At 41.5% G+C, this 16382-nt stretch overlaps 1 protein-coding gene across 2 annotated transcripts in view; it reads left to right on the plus strand.

The window, feature by feature from the left end:
* Positions 1–16382, plus strand: part of EFEMP1 (EGF containing fibulin extracellular matrix protein 1) — a 678736-nt gene that overhangs the window by 538021 nt on the left and 124333 nt on the right. For both annotated transcript variants that reach the window (XM_069608055.1, XM_069608056.1), the window contains one exon: positions 7281–7403. In XM_069608055.1, the coding sequence (XP_069464156.1) occupies positions 7281–7403 (123 nt within the window). The remainder of the gene's footprint in view (positions 1–7280; positions 7404–16382) is intronic.

A 16382-nucleotide genomic window follows, 5' to 3' on the forward strand; every position in this document is an offset into this window, starting at 1 on the left:
CACAATATAATCAACAACCGTTCCCTTCCTTCTCAAGATCCTCGACAAAGTTGCTTATACACAAATACAGGAATACCTGGAAGAAAACCGCATCCTAGGAAAAAGACAATCGGGATTCCGCCCGGGGCATGGGACCGAATCAGCTCTATTAGACCTCAAAATCCAATTAAATGACATCATGGACAAAGGCAAACCGGCACTCTTGCTCCTGCTAGACTTATCTGCCGCCTTTGACCTGGTCAATCACGATATTCTAGGCACGCAACTCAAAAATGAAGCCCACTTCTCGCCAGAAGCCATCTCTTGGGTCAAATCATTCCTCGAGGGACGACTTATGAAAGTCTTTTCAGACTCTGCAAGCGCTACCCCCACCACCATCCACTGCGGCATCCCACAAGGGTCCTGCACTGCACCCACCCTATACAACCTCTTCACCCTCCCACTGTTCAATGACTTGGACCGTCGCCACATAGCATACACCAATTATGCTGACGACACGCAAGTCCTGCTCCCTCTCACAGGGGTCTATGAACAAGACGCAGCAGCACTAATCAAGATTTATTCAGCCATCCAAACCTGGATGGCAGCCAACGGCCTCTGCCTAAACGGGGACAAAACAGAAATCCTACTAGTTGGCACCAAAGAAACACTAAACAAACTCCCAGCGCAGTACAAATCCTTTAACATAGATAACTCTATCATCACAGTCTCCACTGCAGTAAAAACGCTAGGAGTATACCTTGACTCCACTCTCTCCATGACACGGCAAGTCAATGCCATAGCCTCCTCTGCCGCACTCACCACGAAGATAATCAACGCTGTTAAACCCTTCCTATCCACTAAAAACTGCCTAGCCGTAGCTAGAGCCACAATAGGTACCAAATTGGACTATTGCAATGCTCTCCTCCTGGGCACGTCTGCACAAAACCTAAAAAAAATGCAAGTCACACAAAACAATGCTCTAAGAGCAGCCCTAAGCATCCCTAAAAGGGAGCACATCACCCAAGCCAGGAAAGAAGCCCACTGGCTACCAATAAAAGAGCGGATACTATTTAAATCCATGGCCATCACCCACAGATGCCTCTCAGCCAAGGCTCCGCCCTATCTTTCAGAAAGAATCACCCTTAAAACATCTACTAGACCCACAAGGTCACACATGACCAACCAGACCTACGTACCGACATTCAAAAGAAGTAAAGCCGGGGGGGCTAGCTTCCAACACTTAGCACCCAAAAACTGGAACGCTCTCCCCACAGCGCTCAGGAACGAAAACTCTTACCATGTCTTCCGCAGACTACTCAAAACCACGCTGTTTAACTAACTCCACCCCACCGTCCTAACTGTTTTTTCACAACTGTATATAAATAAGCACAACTGTATATAAACATGCATATATGTTCATCAATGTATCTATATCCATACCATGTTTGCCTGTAACAAGTAAGAATGCTTTCAGCGCCACGATGCCCATGGGCAGATGTGCGCTATACAAATCCAAATAAATAAATAAAAAAAATAAACTATTAGATATTGTCAACACAGGCCCAGATACAAGGTACATAGATATGGGGCTTCAAGAACAGGTAGATATTCACCACCCTCTCAAATCCGTCCCTCCTCCACGTAATAAATACTTGTTGCAATACCTATTCTACGACATGCATAAAATATTGAACCAATGAGCTTCCATAATCTCTTTCAGCTGAAATAGAGTATTTCATGGAGATTTGTGTCCTCAACCGCCATACGATACTCAATGTTTTGGCAAGCCACTTCTCACACATTTATTTTTTCCCTATTGTCAAAACACATGAAAGAAAATTAACTCTGCATCTCCACTCTCTCCACAGTGTGGCACTAGAGATTAACTGCACTGCCAATACATGAGCTTTGGCCATACCTTGTATGTTACTTTACCTACTAGGCAGTGAAAACCGTCCTCAAGATGGCATCCAGCAGATATTGATGTAGCACAGTTTCATTGAGACTTTTCACACGTGTGTGTGCTTTATGACCAGACCATTGTGTAGAGGAGCAGGTGTACAAAGCCGCATGAGATCCTATCCCTCTATGTCCCCTGTATTGGAGACTTGAGACTGTGCCCTGTCTAAAACCAGCTATTATACCAATACTTCAGCAAGTATTTGGACAACAGTATCCATTAAGACAACCATATCGAATGTACCCACGAGTTGATGACAACCTGCAGGAGGAACTCCCTGAAGGAATATGAGAGAGAGCTAAGAAAATGAACTAATGACATTATAAGGAAGTGTGCACACAGTCCTGAAATACTGAATGATGATAATGTATGCATCCTAGAGGAGAAATGACAAAGTAAAGAATCAAGTGAACCATAAAAGTGTAAAAGAAGAAGATTGCACTTTAGAAGAGCTGCAGAAATCAGAAGTATGAAGAGTGCACATAGACTGAAATGCAAGACAGATCAAGTCATCGTATAAGCTAGCTACAAGTAGTGAATAGAAGGCAGGCAGAGCCGCCATTGTACAGATACTGGACATTGGTATCAGGAAATAAGTAAGCCAAAGAATCATGGAGAGAAAATGAAAGGCTGTGTCGCAGTAGAATAGCAGGTAGTTGAAGCTGCATTGGGAAGCTGTCTGACCTGAAGTCAAGAACTGAGAAGTCAAGGTCAGCTATCTATACTGAAGAGGAACATGTGTGCGCAGGATGAATCCTCTCACATTAAGGTGTAAGAAAGAACACAAAGGATGGCAGGTCTTAATTCATTTCAAACATTTAAAAGCTTGCAGAATTAACAGAATCTTGTCACATGAGTTGAGGCTGAAAATAGGGTTTGAACTTGGAGTTCCAGACACGATAGCTAGTGCCCTCACCCCCATTGCATTCCCAGGACAAGAATACTCTGCAAGGCCAAGTACAAAGAGAATTTCATGGCAGAAGGCATGAGTGATGAGAGATGTTGGGCTAATTGGGTGGTAGGGCAGCTTAATGTCCTATCTGCTTGCAACAGGGTCTTGGCTTACATACTGCTAATTGAACCGAATGTTCCAGACATGTCACAAGCGTGCCGAACCAATTGTATTAGTCCATATAATGAAGGACCTTATAGCTTGAGAAACTAATGAAACATTGTGTAACTGATTTTTTCTTAAATGACACGTATGAAGAGGTAGGCATAAGTTGTCCACCTGATATTTTACAGCCAATAACAAACCTAGCTCCTATATGATTGTATAACTAGATGTGTCCCTTAACCAATCCCAACTCTTGATAGATTTTTTACTAATGCCACCCAGCATGACGTCATTCTGACACAGAAAGAAGTACATCATTGTATTTTTTGTCGAAATTGATGAGAACGACCTTACGTCCATTGATGTTCGTTGTAAACTCCCTGTTTTAGATAATTACTAATAAAACAGCAACTTGCCATCTTCTTGAGTTTGTCCGGTTATTTGGACTCAGAATTATTCTGGTGTAATCCCATCCAGCAACAGATGCACATTCCATGGGCCATAAACTCAATTGGTATCATAAAGGTTCAGTCATTTGACTTAAGGGAGCAGTCATCACACCTGACACATGGGTTGAATTTCTATACCAGTGCTCTACTTGAAAATGCAAACTGTTATGGTCAATAAACTAAAATGTCCTATAATTAAATGTACTAATTGAAATGGCTGTTAGTGATTTTGATCATATCATCTGAGTTGTATAAACAAAAGTATAGTATAGCACTGGTTTCCTGTCACGTAATTATGTATTGTGCTGTTTTTAAGTGTATGTATGCTTGTAAACATAAGCAGAGTATTGGCAATGTAGAGGTATGAACACTTAACTTTGCAAAAAGGAAACAGCAATGAGAGCTTGGTTTGAATCTCTCCATTTCTCTATTTGTTTGTTTTTTCCATACAGCTGATAAGCGCTACTTAAGCAATAAACCCCAAGACACAGGGGCATTACCGAGTCAGGTAAAGCCCCGGGGTCCCCGCGGTGAGGAGCTTATTGCTATTAGTACCTCTGCCCGGATGACCAAGGTGCTAAAGTGGGGTTGGGAGGGATGGGAGGGGATTTTTTGGATGGGGGAGGGAGAAAACACGTACCTGAATCCCCGGCAGGGGAGGATGGAAGCCTCCAGCCGTGTGGTGGCTCGGAGCGGGGATTACCCCGTTTCGAGCATCCTCATTGGCTGAGGGGCTGTCTCACCGTCCGTCGGGGACACAAAGGAAAGGAATGTTGGAAAGAGATTCCCGGTTGGCTAAAGCCCTGGCGAGGACCAATCAGATTGATTGTAACAATTTGATTGTCCCTCGCCGGGTACTAATTAAATATATTGCACAATAAAATGTGACACACTCAAAAAGAGGATATATACAATGGAAGTGCATACAAGCAAACATGCCGTTTTTATGCAACACTTGTATAGAGATTCTTACTCTCATGGTAGTGATACCACTACCCCACACACTCTGAAAGACAAAGGGGACTTCATGCCTGAAGGTTACTGAGGCTTCTGAAGTAGCTGCTCAGCATTGCGCCCAATTGAACTGCAAATGCAGTCCGCACCATGTGAGGGTGGGGATTGGTGAGCAGGGGCTAGCAAAACTCGAGCCACTGGCAAATGCTCTAAATGTCTTCAGATATGCGATGTTGGTTTTTAACCAGATTAAGATAGTTGCACTCACCTATGTTAGAAAGAGTGGCTATCCTCAAATGAATTCCATGAGTGAACGATAAACTAAAGTCACCATCATAGCTAAATACCAACAGTAATTACCACAAATTGCATGTGATAAAGAATGTGCACTTCTGGAGAGATCCGTGTGAAAGAAAGTAAGTTTGTGCACACATGCTGTACCGAGCCCTGCGAAATACTGCTTTCATCTTTTATATATAATATATTTTAAGGTAGAACTGAAAAACATTTTTAAAAAGGTTTAAGAAGAGCCTCAGTGATAAAGCTCAAACCCAGCACTCATGGCTGCTTGCTACACATAGCACATTTTCAAACCTTGATCTACTAGTGCTTTGACCATGACGTGCACCTGTTTGCGTTGTAAACAGGACATGCATGGGCAGGGTTCACATATGGCTCTCAAGTATTGTTGATTAAGAGGTATGCTTGCACATAGTTTCCATACATGCCCTACAAGTGATACTTACTGTTCCAAATTAATACACAAAACTGAACTTCTATTATTATTATTGTTATTATTATTATTATTGGTACTAATAATAGAATTATTCTTACCTCATGAGAATAGATTTTTCTGGTTGTTAGTCATCATCTTGAACCACCCTCTAATTGGAATGATCAATTCATTTTTATAATTATGCCGTTGCCAGCGAAGTTATTATGCAGAGAAGGAAAGGGTCAATACCTTCCGAATGTTCTCATAGATGATATAAAGTCATGACTATGGCAGGATGCGAGAAAGCCCTCACTCAGTGAGGTAGAAGAAAACATTTTGGGCACAAAGTGCTTAATGAGAAAAATTAAGACTGCAATATTTATAAGCGGCCTTTCGCTGCTGAACCTTAGGCACCCTGGTCCTTACATTGTTGCCTTGAATCCTGAAATATTCCCTCCCCGGTTATCTGAACTTTGACATGACTTTGCTGTGGCATGAAGCATTGTATAGAATAGAAGAATTTTTTACTTTGCATATTTGACCAGACATAACACATTTTTCTTTATTAATTCTGCCCGCTCCCTTGCCTTTAGTTAGCAAAACATTCACCTGCAACATGTTCTACTCTTGGATTAGGCTGCCTTCTGATTTGGCTTGCCAGTCCATGATACCTTAAAAAGACATATTAGGTATTTCAAGCCTACTTATCTACAATGATTTCAGAGCACGCTTTTGAGCCTCTCACACACCCAACACTACTCGATTTATATTGTATAATGCTTCAAAACAGCCTTTGCATCACGTACTATTCTGTGTCACCCCTCGCTGAAAGGTATTCCATGTACAATGGACAAATATGCATCCATAGTAATATAAGCATTTAGACCCCCATCCATGTGTCTGCACACTCCTTTCCTTCTTTCCTTCCTCCCTCTTACTTTGCCTCCATCTTACTGCACCCTTGCTCATGCTATTCTTCTCAGCAGACTAAGTTGTGGTTTCCCAGGCGGGGTCACATTGCACCTCAGAAAAGGATTGATTGGTTCACAACATATACCATAAGCCAGATCAAAAGTTTCAAAAGAGTCTTTTGATTGCGTAAATGATTCATCTTTGAAAAGAAAACCTTAACATTGTCTCTTTTTTCCTTTTTTCAGTACCCTATCAATGAAAATGGAACGGATCAAATCTTTAAATAGGAAGGCTCAAGTACAGGGGTTTTCCACCCAGAAACACTTACAAAAATAAATCAAAAGTTGAGAGGGCAATCCTGAAGGAGGTGCCTTCACTACTGCAAAGCCTCGCTCCAAGTTTTCTTCTGTCAACTATTGATTTTGTCAGTGTTCTGGGTGAAACACCTTATACCATGCCTGATTTAAAGATGGGCCCTAGTCCTAACATTTTCTCTTCCCAAATTATATATTTTTTGCCTCACTTAGAGATGGCCACCAGCTCCAGCGAGCAAAGTGGGGGTCTTCACTTGAACTGTAGGGCATCAGTGGTTTGGAAATTCATGCAGTGATCTGTGATGTCTGCTCGTCTTCCTTGTGAAAGGTCAATGGCTCAGTGGGGTGACTTTATTCAGGGTGTCTTTTTACAACCACTAAGCCCTTTGCTCACTCCAGTATTGCAAAATCTCACTTGAGTTCAGAGTCTGGCACCCTCTACGAGGAGGTTAGTTGTGCAAGCTTTGATCCTAGTGGACTGTTGCATCGTACCTTATAGATTGTTTTAGATTGTAAAACACAGCCTGAAATAACTGTCTCAACTGCAGGTTGCAGACCATTTTCCGTGTTTTGTTTTAGTATTGATTTGACTAAGCCAACACTGGGCTGCCGGTGTGTGTGTGTATAGGTGTGCTACAATTATCAAAGAAAAATAGCTAATTGTGCATCTAATGTGATAACTTGTTTTCTAATACTCGAACTGAATAATCATACTTCTTCTCAATAGCCTTCTGCAATATAAAAAGTTGTTCATCTAAGGCAGTTTACAGGAGCGTCAATGAAAATGTATGGCTGTGTTGTTATCTGCCCCCCTCTGCCCTTGGTAAGGTCTGGTTGTCCTCGGCCTATCTCTCATGTACCGGCAAAAGCAATGATTGTGTTGATCAATGTACTTGCCCATATGCAACATGACAGATTACATTTATTTTCATTTCAGACATAAATGAATGTGATTCTGGCAGTAATCCTTGTGCCCAGCAATGCTACAATATGATTGGTTCGTTTATGTGTCAGTGCAATCAAGGGTATGAGTTAAGCAGAGACAGAATCAACTGTGAAGGTAAAGATTTTTTTTATTTAAAACGGAACGGTGAGTGTATGACGTGTGCTTGTCGAAAGGACAGAGAAACAAGTATCAAGTTTGCTCTTATGTTTGCTTCTAACATTCATTGCAGATAGATGTTTGAGCTGTTTCATTTGCTTCTAGTAATATTAAGCCTTTTATGGATCCTGAAATCTTATCCTGCTTTCAATTGCAACAGTCACTCCAATTATTTAAATGTTTCTCCTCCACAGAGCTCAACACATTCAGCCAGGCACTCTCTCTCTCACCTGCGTGGTGCACAATCGTTCCCTGTCACTTTTTTTATTCAATTTGCAGAACAACCAGATCTGCAACTCATTTGCAACTTTGGTCTGTAGGCCAGCTCTGTTTTAACCTGCGTGTATAAACCGTCCAATATCACATATTAAACACCTCTTAAATTATGCAATTCTATGCAAAAAGAACGAGCATACTCGTCCTTAGCACTTAAGGGGTTACATTGAAAGGACTCGATTAAAAAAGTATGGCAACTAAAAATTGTTCCACAGGACACGCTCTTTTTTACTTTGTATTGCAAAGTGACCTGAGTTTTTAACAGCCTAGAATGTATGTATGATTGGCTCTCAGCATTCACGTGGGTTCTCAGAGGGCATTTCAGTGTCTTTACTCATTTATTTATTTTTATTTTTATTTATATTGCGTTTATATCTAAAGCGCTAAACAGAAGCAGTAGTAACAGTGCTTATGTATGGGAACAAAGTATAATAATATATAGCAGCAATCCAGATAACAAATCACACTGGGCCAGTGGAAGAAAAAGTGGCATGCAATAGGCGTGCTTCATTGCAACTGTTAAAGCGTTATTGCCGAACTGTGGAAATGCTAATGCATTTACAAAGTTTTTATTGCAAACGATTTATGTTTACAATATTTGCAATCCAAATAAACAAAAAAAATACAAATATATAACTAACTTCAAACCATATACAGAGACAAAATGACCAAAAAATGTGCAAAGGTGAAGATAATTCATCTGTTACCCGTTGTCCTCTCATTGATTTAATATAGTCTTTATTTCTCCCTTGATTTATTTATTTTCATTATTTTCCACTTTTGTATATTGACCTCCACAACAATGAGTTTGTTTATTATTGTTTGTATGATCCATTAGTCAATTATTGTCTCACACATTGCTCTTTTATTGACTTTATATCAATTTCATCTTGTTTTCAAATGAATCAATACCTAGCCTGTGACTGTACATCCTCATTGTTGACAGACAAGGTGGAGCCCATTATATTCTTTTATAATCTAGCTGTGTCATTCTCACATCCTTCTCGTAAGATCTTGTTTCAGCATTGTCACTTATCCCTATATGTTCTATTTGAGAACTAGCATCATTGTCATTATATGTCAGGATGTGAGGACAATGATATTAGTTCTAAATTAAATGTGCTTGAAACCAAGGGCGGTCATTTCTAAGGGCAACATTGATTGGGAAACATTGTCTCGTGTTTGCCCCTGTTGGCTCTGGTTCGGCCAGAGGTTTTCATCCTGTTCCATCTATTAATATGCAGATCTTCGTATAGCTGTCACAATGCATTTCTTCATTCTCTGTCCTGTCCTTTTACTATGAACATCCCTGTTCACATTTCTAAGGCTAGACCTATCCACCCCTTTCATTCTGTGCCCCACTCTAATCTACTCTCCCCTTCATCACTCAATCCCTAAACCTATCAGCTTAAAACTCTGGAAGGCAAGCTCTCTTGTTTACAAAACCAATCTCATTCTTGACTTATTCTTTTCCTTTAATTTAGGTTTTCTGTATCACCGAAACCTGGATTCAAAAACTGGACTCTGCTACTCAAGCAGTCGTAACCTCAGCTCACTCTTCTTTTTCAGACTCCCCTCAATCTGGCCACTCTGGCAGAGTGACAGGCCTGATTTTCCTTCCTCGTTGATCCCACTTACCTTTTCTATTCCTTCCTTTTCCTCCTTTGAATTTCATGCTACCTCCTTTTCATCTCCTTCTCCTATTACTCTGTTGGCTATCTACCACCCCCCTGGCCCTCTTGGGTCGTTCTATGATGTCTTTGAATCTCTTTAATCCTTAGTTTCTAGTTCTACCTTTTCTCTCGTTGTTCTTGGCGACTTTATTATTCATCTTCCCCTTGACCTTTCCTCGTGTCCCATTATTTTTCCTACTCTTTCCTATAATCTCGTTCTGCTCTCCTCTCCTTCTACTCAGGCCAAAGGTTGGATCCTTGGCTTGGTTTTCATCTCTGCTGACTGTGTTATTGACCACATTCCTACTCATGCTCTTCCTCCTGCTGACCATGTTCTGATTTCTACTTCTTTTGCTCCTCCTTTCCCTGCTCCATTGGAGGGTTCTCCCTTATCCTCTTATTTCTTGCATCAGGATTTTCATAATCTTAATCACTCTTCATTGAGTGGGTCTATCTCAAGACATCCACTGGACCTTTCTCTCTCTTCTACATTTGACATTGATCTGCTGTTGACAAGTTCCATGCTGCCATAACTGCATCCCTTGATTCTTTCTGTCCTTTATTCCTGTTTCAACCTAAGGATAAACCTCCCCATCTGAGGCTCTCTGATGCGCTCACGCAGCTTAGAATCCAACTTCATAGAACTGAACGTAAATGGCTGAAATATAGAACTACTGATAAATATTAATAATTTTCTTCACTACTGCTTTCCTTTTCCTCTCTTCTTAAACAGGCCCAGGGTAACTATTTTCATGATCTCATCCAGTCTTCATTCCACTATTAATAAGGTTCTTACCACTCCTTCCTCAATCCTTCTGTCTTAACTTCCCTTACCCCCAATGATTTTGCACATTTCTTTCTGTCCAAAATTGAGACTAATCGCCACCCATCGACCCTTCCCTCCACCTCTAGTCCTTTCTTCCATTCCACTGACCTGGTCTCTACTTCTATATATGATCATCCCCCTTTTGCTTTGTGCCCTAATTCTGAATTTGATGTCATAAACTGTATCCTTCAGTCACACCCCACATCTTCCCCTTCTGAACTTTTACGCTCCTCCCTTGTCAATCCTATTCTACCTGCTTTTGCTTTTACTCTTTCTTCTATTTTCAATTTGTATTTTTATTTAGGATAGTTTTCCTCCTCTTTCAAATCTGCTATGGTCCTCCCCCTTCTTAAAAAATCATCTGCTGGTAGCCCACTATGGGAGGACCACATGCTTTGGAGAGATTGATATAGCATACTTGAAGTCCCCTCCCTGCCCTGCTCCATGGCCAGTCTCCTTCTCTAGTAGGGACAGGAGTGGGCAGGGTGGAGGAAATGATAAATGTTCCACACCTCTTACACCCCCTGCAAGCCTCTTCTCCGTCTACGTTTATGATTGCAATACCTACCAAATGATGTACATATCTGGGCTTTTTATTACAATTCCGTGCAAATGATGTGAGTACATGGGTAGATGATGAGAATACATGGCAAAACGAGTGAACAGTTGGCTAATTCCTCTGCAATATTTAGCAAATGGAGTGTACACATAGGAAATGGTGGCAGCACCTGTCAAATGGTGTGGTTACCTCTGCAAATTATGGTAATACCTTTTAAAGAGTGTGAGTAGCTGGTGTATTATATGGGTACTTGGAGTACCCATATGGATGCACACAAGGTAATGATGTGAACGCCGGGATATTTAAGACCAAAAACTGACACACAGATTAGGTAGCTGGGCATATGATGGTAAAACATGGCATGTATGGTGCCTGGCATATGAACCAAGTACTAGTCTCATGATGGGACTGCCTGGACATAGACTGGAAAAATCTTGCATACGGTATGAGTACCAGGCCAATTGCCACACTGTGATAATTGGTGTTACCATTATTACTCACTTGTAGTACTCAATTTATCAATTCAATGGGTATGAAGGGTTGAGTTGGCGCGACCAGGTATCAAACCCATCTCACATGGCATCACCCTCTTCCTAAAATGAGCATGTTGACAATAGTTGACAAATGGTTTAAGTACTTGGGTGTGGGAGGTAATACCTGACAAACAAATTATTAATTGTAGACTACCGAAAATGTATTGTGGGGTCCTGACTATTTGATTGCAAACCCTGGCAAAAACTTTGAGTAATGGGTCATATTATAACAAAACCTGGCATCGTATGTTACGGTCTGATCACATGCTGCCAATAGCTGGAAAATAGTGTCAGTAGTTGGGTATATGTTGGCCATCTATATCATGGTTCTGTTCAGCGGGTTGCCTCAGAACTCACCAGTAAAAAAATTACAAAGTATTCTAAAAATGAGTGTACACCGGGCAAGAAGTAATGCAACGTATTCTGGGCCCAGTAGCAGCTGGGAAAGCGAAATTCAAACAGAATGCAGAACAGAACTGCATGAAAAGCGCTGTCAAAGATAAGCCTCAAAAACAAAAGTTTTTATAGCTTTTATAATCTCATAAACTAATTAGCATCAAAACACATTGCAACATTAGAACATTCATTGATGGGAGGCTGATTGGAAGGATTGTGTCATTCCACTATAGAGGGACATAAATTATCTTGAAATCATTGGGTCCCGCAAACCTTACCACACCACCCTTGGCCACCCTTGTGATGTCACAGTCCAGCCCACAATTCCCACATCATACCACCAATTCATTGAAATATTTGAGATGAACAGCAGATCTTCATTCTCCTGCCACCGGTCATCTCCATCCATTTCATATGAGAAAGCATTCAGTCATGGCACTCCCAGAGCCTTCAACCAAAAGCAAGTTAATGTTTGAATTTTGCATCTTAGGAACTCTTCAAACTTCATCCCAGGTTGAAATCTACTAAAGGCAATTTAAAACCGCCATGGGCATTTTGAAACCATCAGTAGACCAGTTTCATAGACTAATATACTGAATTAAAACATGGTTGTGCATTCACTGTTTTTCCACGGGACCCATAAGCTCTGCTTACTAAAAGTAACAAAGGCTGTTTGCTTCCTACGGTGCCATCCTGGGAACGTGTAATTTTCAATGTGCTGTCATCCTCTACTAAGCAAGTTAATTAAATGAGGACATGTTTCTAAAGAAGCATGCTTCAAAGCTTGTTCACTGTGCCCCGTTTTAATGTTAAACCTTGTGCACTTACCAGTAACTTAACTCTATTGCCTATATGTTGTTAGCTTAAAACACAAGTAATTAGGGAATTCTCCAGCCTAGTGCATATAACAGTGTGGCTATCAATGAAGCCCCCTCCCCTTTTAGTGGGCTAAACCCACCTCTGTTAAGTTTGCACCTCTTTACTGCACTGAACTTGCATTTTTACAACAGTTCTATGTCATTTCGCCGACATGTATTCCCTGAAAGTGAATTACTTTGCAGCTCATTGATTCTTTATTTAATTCTTTGGGGGGATTTCCCCAATTCCCTTTTCCCTACACTAATCACCCTTCTTCAAGCCCCTTAAGCCCCCTATTTTTTTTATGATGGCATATGCTCGATTATATTTTAGCACTACTTGATGTATGATGTGAGTATGACGTGCCTTATGTTGTGAGTGGGGAATCTTATCAATTGATTGGCTGCTTGGGCATTTGATTGGAAACGTGACGCATAGAGTGAATACCTGGATTTATGCTGGCAGTCCCTGGAAAATACTTGAATTACCATGGAATATAATGGCACTAACTGGTAGATATCATTGCAATACTTCGTAAAACAACAAATATTTGCACAATACACAACTTTAATCTGTTGACTTTGTCAGTGCTTGTTTACTTTTAGTGCATTGTAGATTGTTGGATCTGCATGCCTAAGAATGCTGTGAACAACCTTAATCATTTATCCATCAAAATCCTCTTTGTTGCATCATGTGTTATGCCTTGGTTGACACTATTATTCAACACGATCACTGTTCACCCAATGATAGAGGAAATACACGTTGTTTCCATTGACCGGATCGGCCTATTCCCTCTTGAAAACAATATGCTAAATCCAACCTTAGATCTTGACAGAAAAAACATCCAAAAATGCAAAAATTGCTTGACACACAATAAATAAATATCTCTTAAATGGTCTGGGAAAGGGATGGGACGGGAAACATTTGGCCCTGTGAAAATTCGCTTTTGTCCTTTAAATTTCATTTCTCAACTCAGTCCTCTTTTCCGAACGGACAGTAACAGGCCTGCCCACGAGTAGCAGCTTTTTTCCTGTATTTTTTCATTTCTCCTGCCCGTGCGCCTCACTCCCAGACATATGTCAGTCATTAGTGGGTTTACTCAGTGCACCTCCTGTGAATGATCCTTCCCAGTGTCAGACCTGCATTTGATCTGGTGGGATTCTTAAGCAGCGTGCACTGCGCTTACTCGTAGGTCTTTGTAGAACCGGATGTCCAGGTAATGATAACTGATAATGATCATTTGCATTTATATGGCGCTACGAACCCTCAAACATCTGAGCGCTGCTTATTATTACCCACGGTGTGTGGTGCTCATTTATCGACCTCGGAAGGATGAAAGGCTGAGTTTGGCCCTGTCAGGATTCGTATCTGCATTAGCAGGCTCTGCGTGGATGTCAAAGCGAGCGCTCTTCTCGCTGTGCTATCTCACCCACTGTGGAGGAATATATTCCCACGTTTGCCACCCGGGTGCCTCAAGGCCTTTGCGGGTCACAAATCCAAGGACTCCAGACATGGTAAATCCAATATTTTCTTCAGCACCTCAATGATTGTGCCGGTGCTCGCACAGAGGGGCCATGTTATCCTAACAGGTCCATGGTTGAGGGGCCTGTTTGTTCCACTGCCGGATATAGGTCCAAGGGGCGTAAAAGCACTAGTACTAAACACAGGCCTGAGGGGGCACCTAAACGTAACTACGCTGTCGGGTGAAAGCCAGCGGGCGTAAAGCGTCCCGGGGAGTACTCTGAGGTCAGTCACAATACCAAGATAAATCTTGAGAGCCTTAAAGGCCCTAAGGTTCAGGACTCTGCACCGAGCATACAGCCTCTGTGTTAAGTAACATTGTAACTGCGGGGCCTCCATTGGAGGAGTCTAACCCCTCAATAGCCTTGTAACCTTCAGGGTGGGCTACAGAATCACTTAGGCATTCAGATCAAGCTGCCCAGCCTAATTCCAGAGAGTCTTGTACCAGAACTGAGCGACATCCATCTAAAATACCTTTGTGTACCTCTCACCCATGCGAAGAGATATGCAGAGAACAATTGGCTACCATCCGAGACCTTCCCCGGGATGACCACCTTATTCTATTTGGACTCCATCGGTGGCAGCCCAGTCATCTGCTCCTCAAACACGACAGTCACAGGCCGCATGTGAGGAGAGATTTTGTCGCTGTTTCATGCAACTCATGAGGTTGCAACAGATGACAGGTATTTTAAAAACATTGATTGTAGACAATATACCGCAGATGCAGCCAATGCAGCCTCCAACTCCACCTCAGGTTCCAGAGGCAATGCTGCCACCTCTACCTCCGCCTCCACCACCACTTCTTCCTCCTCCACCACCACCTCCTGTATAGCCACCTCCTCAGCCAGTTCAGGTGACTCTGACTCCATCACCAGCTCAGATTTCACTACTCAGCCGAGGGAGCCCTTGCCTCAGACATCGGCTCCTCTAAGATATCCTCAAGACAAGGATTTATCTCCTTCTAGCATCTCTACAAAGCATGAACATTTGCCTATACCTCTGAAGATTCTGAACATGAGGATGAGGAGGACACATGTAAGAGATATTCAATCAACACTACAGCTAAGTCAATGCCTAGTCTGGGATGCTGAGGAAAACCCTTATTGATGTATTTTTATGTCCAGTTCAGTATTCTGGATGACAACCCTTGTATAACACCCCCCTCTTAGAATCCCCCTGACCCCACTGAGCCAAGAAGTAGGTTTGTTTTGCAAATTTAAAATGTTTATTTGGACAATTCAACAATATATATCTATCACACTTTATAAATAAATTGATAACTGATATCACACTTCAGAATATGACCGTGATCAACAATGGATAATGTTACAGGGGAACACTGATTTGGTTACTTAGGAGTAGTGTAGAGGATGAGATAGCTGAAATTGCTTGATGGTTTCAAGGAAATTCAAGGTAGAATAAAATGCAGTACAGAAATTACTTGTTATGATTTTAACAAAAGGTAATATGATCACTTTTTCTTTTGACAATTCACTCCCCCCCTATGCAATACAAGAAATGGAAGGACAGCACACAGTCTTCAAGAATCCCAACAACTCACACTTTATAATGCAATACACAGTTCCAGTTCTCGCAACAAGCTTAGGGAAAACAGGGATGAGTTTTAAACACAGGTGAATTACTTTAATGTGGTTTGCAAGGAAGTGAAAAGGTGCTAAAATTGCTTTTAATTCCCTCTAGAGGTTCAGGGTAGGTGATGGCTACTTTATATTAGTTCAGGTTCACTTTAACAATACTCTATGAATGATTAGCAGATTGCAAACGAATTTTAGCAAAGAGAAGCAAAAAGCTGCTGATTTCTACAGATGAAGATGAAGAAATCGGGCCAAATCGCAAATCGCGGTAAATTTTGCTAGTGCGTGTCTCGCGATTACGGGAAGAGTATAGGGAGTAGGAAAGCCTAGATTCTAACCTTTCAGATGAAAGTTAAATTTCGTTCCTAGCCCAAACGGTTCCAGAGATACGGACGATTAAATAAAGGTAGTTTTTCGGATTTAAAGTAAACTCAAAATGACAGGTGACAGCTTGCAGCTGCAGAATTGACAGGTGACAGTTGTGCAGCTTTAAAATGACAGATGACACGATTTCTAGGAGGCAGTTCTACTTAGGTTAAAATAGTTTGGATTAGATTATTTTAACTAAGAGATTGGTTCTTCACAGTTCTGCTAGGTACTCACAATATAAATTTGAACTAGGCCTCGTCACGGATCTGGTTAACACGTCCGGCTGCGGTTCTGTCTGCTCGGCGGGTCAATCAGGCACCGGTTCTGCGCA

This window comes from Ambystoma mexicanum, chromosome 4q (assembly GCF_040938575.1).
Source record: "Ambystoma mexicanum isolate Mex_15411 chromosome 4q, UKY_AmexF1_1, whole genome shotgun sequence".
Classification (NCBI taxonomy): domain Eukaryota; kingdom Metazoa; phylum Chordata; class Amphibia; order Caudata; family Ambystomatidae; genus Ambystoma; species Ambystoma mexicanum.